This window comes from Etheostoma spectabile, chromosome 22 (genome assembly GCF_008692095.1).
Source record: "Etheostoma spectabile isolate EspeVRDwgs_2016 chromosome 22, UIUC_Espe_1.0, whole genome shotgun sequence".
Taxonomy (NCBI): Eukaryota; Metazoa; Chordata; class Actinopteri; order Perciformes; family Percidae; genus Etheostoma; species Etheostoma spectabile.
In genome coordinates, this window is record NC_045754.1 from 9,092,559 (window position 1) to 9,100,797 (window position 8,239).

Sequence of the window (8,239 nt, forward strand, 5' to 3'; positions counted from 1 at the left end):
AAACAATCAATCAACCTCTGGTCAAAGTCTTTTTTTTTTAGTTCTAAAAACTTTTCCAACATAGGAGTCAGGATCGATAAATCATTTCCTGGGGGGTGGGAAATGGTTTAACAATAGGTTAAACATTCCAGCTTTGGAAAGTTGTATTGGGTTTCGTTTCACGGTTTTTGGCAAAGTAAATGGAAAAAAAAGAATTGGCGGATTCATCGATTGAACTCAGAAAAAAAACAGAAAAGATTAAACCTGTGGCGGGGATCACATCGTATTAAGGGGCAAGAGATAGGGAATCACTGTCATAAAGCACCAGTTCATTTACACGCTTGAGTCAAAGCCACAACTGCTAAAACTTTCAGGAGACGAGGACTTTTACATCATCCTCAAACCTCTCATTCATTCAGCTGATCAATAAAACAAACTTCTACTGTCCTCCATGTTGTTATTAATGTAAAGTACGCTAATAATTGCCCAACCTCTAACCATAAGGACCACTTGACTTGACATTTCATGCTAGCTTCACATGAATGGACTGATTGTTCTGCATGATGTCCAGGATTGGTTGTCTACGCTACTACGTCCGTTTGTCTCGTGACCTTACAGGTTCAAATCCTTCCACCAACTAACAACACGCTGCCTGGGAGGCTGCTCTGACTGTGTTGTCATTCCTCCCCCCTCTGCCTGTGACTCTCAGGGAAGCAGTGTGCTCCTCTGTTAGCCAAATGGGGAGCTGGCTGCTTCCTGCTGCTGCTTAGCTTCTATTCCTACAATTACAATGCTACAGTGTTTGAAATCCACTGCTCCCCATCCTTCTCCTGCCTGCTCAGATCCATCCATCCATGCTGCTCCACTTCTTCTTCTTCTTCTTCTCCTCTCCAGCCATCTCCTAACAGGCTGGGATCCACGGGGCTGGAAATAACCTTCACATGGCCAGCTTTACCCAGCTATCTCTCACATACAGACCGCTGCTGCTGCTGCGCCGACTCATGCACACACAGACCCGCGCGCGCACACACACACACACACACACACACACACACACACATACACAGATGCACACACACTGATGCATGCCAGCTCCCTTCACGGGGCTGACGGACAGCGCCACTCACCACTCCATGGACCAGGAACTCAAACAGTTTGCTCTTGGTGGCTTTCCTGGCTCCCCCCGCCGTCTCCTCCGTAGCCATTTGCTCAGTCCCTTCCGTTCACCCTTTAATGTCTTCCCTCTCCTTCTTTTGTCTTTCCCTCTCCCTTCACCCAGCCTCCTGTTCCCCTCCCCTGCTCCACTTTCCTTCTCTTTGTGCTCTCCTTTACAGCACTGCCTGTCCCTGACTCTCCTTCTTTCTCCCTCTCTCTCTCTCTCTCTCTCTCTCTCTCCCACCCTCTGACTCTATTTTGAATGTGCAGCAGCGCTGCCGAGTCTCTCACTGTGTCTAGCTCACTTTTTAGTTGGGCTGCCTTTCAGGAGCCCGGCACGTCGCTTGGAGGTGGAGGGGGGACGCTGTGCGGGGCTCTGGCAGGGGGGTTTCAGCCAGCCCACCCTGCCGCTCCCCCGCACAGCTGTTGCATTCCATTGGTAGATAAGGGCATGCGGTGCTGCGAGGCTGCCGTTGGGTCTAAACAGGGGCTGGGGAGGTTAGAATCAGTTTCTCCGCTGCAGCTTCCCCCCTGGTGACCAACCCAGAGGCCACGGTCAGCACACACAGACCTCTGAGTCCTGGGCTCATTCTCAGAAAAAAGGACATTGGGCTCTTAAAGGGGCCACGCTGCATATCATTAACACATCTGTACACACATTAACTGCCATGTATGACGGAGTCATGACGTGGTGGTGATGATGACAAGGAGGAGGAGGATGATGCAGTTTTTTCAACTGAAAGCCACTTGAGGCAGGGAAATTGGTCTTTGAACGCAAAGCTGTTCTCACAATGTACTCGAAAGCCACTTCACAAAAGCAAAAGGCAAAGTCAAGAGCACCTTCACTTCCTGTGTTTCTGTGCTGGCCTTTGTCAAGAGTGCATTCATAGGTTAGGAGTATTTCCTCCACTCACCTCATTAGCCGTTACCTTTCACCCACTAGCTGGCCCACAGGCTACATAGGCTGTGGCTACAGCGCAATGGCAAACAAACAGGCCAGTCTGCACAGCAAGGTGACTGTGTCACTTGACACGTGTAATTAGGTTCTGTTGGGATTTCTTGCCGGCTGCTTTTTTAAAGATTTCTTCTCAAATTGCAGAAAACTAAAAGAGGTGGGGAAAAAAAGAAGAATAAAAACAACCAGCCTTCAATAGACAGAAGGGAAGTGAGGAAGAAATGACTTATTGAGGCACAGCAGAGCAGTACACACACTGACTTACACACTAGATTTTTAGGTTGTATGTCTCCAATACACAGAAACCACGCAGGTCATTACTCTGACTAAAAACCTCGCCACGTTGGAGATTATGACTCTTTCATGTCTCCTTCTGCTCCAGCCCCTTTTTCTTTCTCGTCCTCCCTTCTTCCAGCCATCAGATCGGGGGAATGAAATATTCATGAGGTTATTTGAATGACAAAGGAGGTGAAGTGGGGCAGATTCAAAGGGGGACTGGATTGTGACACGTGACGGAATATTGTCCCTGTTATTGTTTCCTCTTCCTCTGTTTTGCCTGTGTGAAGATGGCAAAAAGGTGTCGAACCAGGTATAAAAGTAGAAAAGAAATGAGCCTCAAGAGTTGATGGAAAGCTTTGACACAAAAGCTGTCCTTCAATTATCAACACAAGCTTGTTTCTTAAAAAATGGTGCAGAAAAAACGGGATGTTCTCAAGTTCTGGTCAGCACTGAGAGGAAAACTCAGTTATTGAGTGGACAGCTGGTAGGTGGTTCTGTGACCTCTAGGAAAGAGGACCCAAGCCGTTTTGATGCATGCATATTATCCATTACATGTGACGTCAAGACGCCATTACTGACAGAAAAGGGAGTTTATCATCTAACGGAGCAGCAGGAAGAGAAGCAAGATCGAAATGTATGTCCTTTAAACTTCCTTCACACCCCTGATTATTGGTATGGACTTATTGATAGGCAAAATATGGCCCTCCCATGTGTTGATGACCGCTTGTGGCATCAGTTTGCTTGTTGGTGACACCTGGTGTTGAGATGAGTGCAGTGCTGCTGTCATTAATCCAGTCTGTAACGCGTTGAAGATAAGGAACGCAAATCCCCTCTGCAAAAATTTCTCTTTACGGGCCTCAGTGCATCTGGGTCCTTCCTTTAGTCAAATACTGCAAAAATATAATCATCCACATTAACGCAATGCATTAAATTAACCTTGTGTTACATAACATATGACACAGGCTTTAAATATATTATATATCACACAAACACACGAGGTTTCAGTCTCAATTTCTTGCAAGGTCAAAAGCTCAACCTGTCGAGTTTATCCGTGCAGATTTTGATATTGTGCCAATCTCCCGTTTCTCCAGCAACGGCACACCGGTTTAACGATAACAAAGAGATACAGCAGCTTGGGCGATGCAAAAGGGAGCCTTAAGGGCAGGAGTACCCCCTGCCAGAGCCCCACCATCTCCCTCACCAAAGCCAGTCAGCCTCACCAAATGGTAATGTCCCAGTGTTTAGCAGACAGGGGGGTAGAGGGGAGCTAACAGGGGGTTAGGGAGCAGCCGTAGTATTATTAATGACCAACAGAGGGCGTACACAACCAGGCAGGGAGGTGCTGGCTGTTTGAATGGAAGGAGGGGTCCATGTTCAGGGCCTGGTTACAAATGGAAAAGCATGAGGTATAAAAAAGCATGGAAGGCTAAAAATGTTGCAGGGACCAAACTCTAATCACTGCTGAACCAATTTCATATTCTGGAAACATTTTGTTATGGGTTTTTATATTCTCCCCTTCCTTAATTGGACACAAGAGGGAGACAAATAGTAATGCCTCATATGCAAACTGTCTAGCTGCCGGTTTTCTAACCTGCAATGCTGACATAGCAGTGGCTCCCAACCAAGAGCCTCCAGTGTAAAATACTGGATACTTTCACTTCTTCGGGCTTTAAATAGCTTTTAAATGTGCCCTGCCACACAAAACCGTTTTTACTTGCATTTTTTGAAATACGTTAGGACCATATGTGTTTGTGTTATGTCGTGAATGTGAAGATTAACTGCTACCTCCTCTGTCAGCTCCAGCCACTGAAGAGAAATCAGAGGAGAAATCAGACCAATTACAAAACTGGTCAGTGTGATGTCATGTTGCCTGAGCTTATTACTATTCATGAGCTCGCCCAGCTGCACTGGTAAAGGATGCTGATAGCCAGGCACAAATCGAGCTGAGTCTTCCTGCAGGCTTTCTAAACCACGCTAAAATGGCTTGAAACAAGGTAACCAAGGCACTTTTTCACAAAAAATGTTGCAGAGTCCATAGAACTTCAGACATTACCACAAAGTAAGAAAACACGTGTGGCAGGGCACCTTTAAAATGACACAATGTGTGAAGTAGGGCTTCAACTAACCGTTATTTCCATCATTGGATACATTCTTAATAATGGTTTGGTCTATAAAATGTCAGAAAATAGTGATAAATGCCTTTCACAGTACTTCAGAAAACTAAGCTGCCTTGTTTTGTCCAACCAACAGTCCAATACCTAACCTCAAATATGATCAGTTTACAGTGATATAAAACAGAGAAAAGCAGAACACACTTATAAATCATATGCTGAAAATAAGCAATGGTTGGCATTTTTGCTTGAAAAGGGACTTAAACATGACTCTAATGAGAGGTCACAGGCAGACTTTGCAGCATTTAAATATTCTTTACTGAATTAGAAACAAACTAAAGTTAAAATTCAGGAAAGAAAGCAGCATCCTTTATCTGGGTTAAACAACCAAACCCACAACTGTCATCAGATATTGATTCAAATGTTTCTGAACTCTGATTGGTGCACACAAGTACGTGACATCACCTTTTTCCAACCTAGCCCCACCTACTTTAAACCAGTGAGAAAAGCGAGGACAAAAACAGAAATCTCTCATGTGAAATAACCAAAACACCAGGGTAAGGGTCTTTAAGAGGTCTTAAGCCCAATACTGCTAGTGTAAAGAATCCCAGTGCTGCATTCAATCAAAGTTCCCAAAGTGGTTATAATATCAATAGACTAATTACCTGTTAATCAATCAAGTGGCATCATTGAAGTCCCATTTTTCTTTCATCTTTTCTTAAATTACATACAATATAAGCATAGGCCGGTGTACGATTCTGATAACCTTCAGCGAAAATATATATGATAACCTTCTGCAAAAATATCACAGTTTCACATTATTGCAATTACAGGTTTAGAATGTATTTTTTTTAAATGTCTGGGTAGAGAAAAAACTTTTTTTTCCATCAAACACAATGTATTTTATTTTTAAACACAATGCACAGTGGCAGGGAGAGGGATTACTAAACATGCACCCTCTGTCCTCATAAAAAACAGCTCATACCTTAGGAACGGTGTGACAAAAATTATTAGAAGTTTTGAAACTTTTTAAACCGCGGTATACCTTGAAACTGGTAACCGGCCCATGCCTAATACAATGAAGTTCATTATGAAGGAAAATGTATTTGATTGCTTTGCTCTGTTTAGCAGAAGAACGTTTGTAACAAAATAGGCTGAGCAGAAAGCAAGGAAGCAAGGAAGGAAGGAAGGAAGGAAGAGAAATCCATACATTGATGGTTTTAGCTTGGTTTTTGTTTTCACAATGACCCCGGAGCGGAAGGGTAAAGAGAAAGAGAGAGTGTACAAAGAATGAAAATGTTCTACCGGTGCTGATGTATAACGCACAGTTCCCAGTGGCAACGTTTACATACCAGAAACCATGAATCTACCCTCGTCAACATTATTGTCACAGACGGATGGGGTGCACTAGGGGGAATATGGACTGTACTGAGGGCATGGAGTAGAGTCTGATTCCCTCCCACCACTGGGCCCCTCGCATTTTCTCTTTCTTCAGTTTAAGAGCTGCACACAAAAACCAGCTCAAGCTGCTTAAAGGCTAGAGCTCTCGGAAAGCAACTCAATGGCCATCAGCCACCTTCAAAGGGACGGTTCAATTGCACACCGAGGGGGATTAAGGAGTGGAGAAGTACATTTCAGGGCCGATTTTGTGCAGCTAGGCATGTGTGATGAAGAGGAACCTACAGAGACAGAGAAGTCTCCCATGGTTGCTGGAAATAAGGCCATCTGCTGATATATTGTAATCAAAGTGAATTGGTACAATAAACCAAGAGGTAATAGGCGAATGCTTTTGCACAAAGCGGCAGTGCTATGTTAAGAACCTAACCTAAGAAGCTGCAGATACAGAGTTTAAGGTCGACCTTGGATTTCAAGGCTTGGTTGGGACAAAGCATCTTTATCCAGACAGCATTTCTGGTTCAGCTCCTCGGCTGCTCCAGAAAAAAAGAGGCATTGTGGGAGCAGATGGAAAGACGGAGCAACAGTAATGAGCCCAGTTTTTTTCCCCCGTAAGCAACGAGCAACACACCGGAGCAAGGCCTGAAGCTTTACCTGCTTTGGGGCATTTCCTGTTTGCTGTAGCCATGACAACGGCCTAATCTGCCTTGCGTCCAAAGCTAACAGCCAATCGGATGGGAGTGACGCCAACTGCAGTGGCTTAAAAACTGGAGCAGCAGCTGGTGAACTGAGCAAGGAACTATTCCAGAGCTGAAACTCTGAAAAATTTAAAAAGAAACCCTAGTTTTTAAAACAGAAACGCACTTCAGTTTGCTATGCTAGTCAGCATTGAGGTCTCCGGGGTAAACTTTGACACAAATATACAGTGAAAAACAGTCACTTTCCATAAACAAACCCAAACCAAGTACCATAAAATTCCAGCGGACGAAAAATAAAACTGGCGGATTAAATCCACCACTAGGAACTCCTTCTCCCCTCTCTCTTCTTTCCTACTCGGCATCCAAGCTGAGCATTAGCCCTGATCTTTCAGCACCACTCTGCCCGTGCAGGATGGGAGAGAGAGACGACAGATCGAGGGCAGGATTGGTATGTGCAGGGCCGCATCGAGACCACTCAGAATCCAAGAGATGAAATTCAGACCAGGAGGTAGCCTGACTACTGTGTCTGCGCATGCGATCGTCTAAGGAATGAAATAAATGTTATGGTAAAGAGTAGATCCACTTCAGGATCATAATACGCCATCCGAGTAGCAATAAGAGATATTCATCGAGTACACACAGCGTATTAGCCCTAGTTTATGTAAAAGCATGGCTGATACCTCAAAAATCGGTGCTAATGCGGTAAGTATATATTGTACTGTGTGTTCCAATGTACCTAAACCATACCTATTTGATTTTATGTCTAAAATAATATATAATGATTTAAGGGCTTTACAGAAAGGGGAGACTACTTATTTATTTGTAAAGTAATGCAATGCTGAACAGCAATTGAAGACAAGGAATGAGGTCTTCAACTAAACTGAACTGGATTTTTTTGGTGGATTTATTGAGAAAATAATCATCTTAGTTAATCAGATTAACTGATATAGATCAATTGTAGGTTGCAGCCCTAAAACGAATGAAACAGACATTCATTGAGGCCTGATTCAGATTGCAAAAAAAAAAAAAAACTTTCGTTAATCTCTTTGAAATGATTTTGTCGTTTTTTGAAATGATAAATTAGTAAAAGGTTTTGCAGCTGAAAGGGAAGGTACCTTTATTAAGCTGTGACTTCAGCATGCACACATAATACAACATTGCTGCATGTGTATTGGGTTATATTGAAGCTCTCCAACAGAGAATGGTGCAGTATTGAGCGTTAACATCTAAATGGGTCAACCAGCAGCTCAGTGAACTGCAGCACCATTAGGACCCAGACAGTTTGTTTGTGAGACAAGCGCACAATCTCATTGGACCACTAAGTGTACATTATGAATGGCAGTAACATGCAACAGAAAGAAAACCCACAGATAGTGCTTTAGGTAGGAGAACAATGATTAAAAAACAGTGTTATAATTGTTTGGTAGGCTGGGATGGTGCATGTTAATTAGGTTACAAAGCGCTCGATTTAAAACCATGAAAACCTATAATCTCTCTGTGGAAATGAGACAGAGGAGGTTCAGAGGGCTGTGTGAAAGTGGTCTTCATAGGTTAGAAATTGTATAAAATTGATCTTCTGTACTGTGGTTGTAAGTGTACTGTATGTCTGTGTGAAATATGCCAGAGCTGCACCTCTCTCTCTCTCTCTCTCTCTCTCTCTCTCTCTC

At 43.7% G+C, this 8,239-nt stretch overlaps 1 protein-coding gene across 9 annotated transcripts in view; it reads right to left on the reverse strand.

The window, feature by feature from the left end:
• The window catches only part of smarcd3b (SWI/SNF related BAF chromatin remodeling complex subunit D3b), a 35,107-nt gene that overhangs the window by 23,083 nt on the left and 3,785 nt on the right, over positions 1–8,239 (reverse strand). For 4 of the 9 annotated variants that reach the window (XM_032504280.1, XM_032504279.1, XM_032504275.1 and 1 more), the window contains exon 1: positions 1,107–1,443. The exons of 2 other annotated variants lie outside the window; for them this stretch is intronic. In XM_032504280.1, coding sequence (XP_032360171.1) covers positions 1,107–1,184 — 78 coding nt within the window. In that variant the 5' untranslated portion in view covers positions 1,185–1,443. Of the gene's footprint in view, positions 1–1,106; positions 1,444–8,239 lie in introns of those variants that run through there. 3 more of the 9 variants (XM_032504282.1, XM_032504277.1, XM_032504276.1) reach the window with 1 other exon arrangement.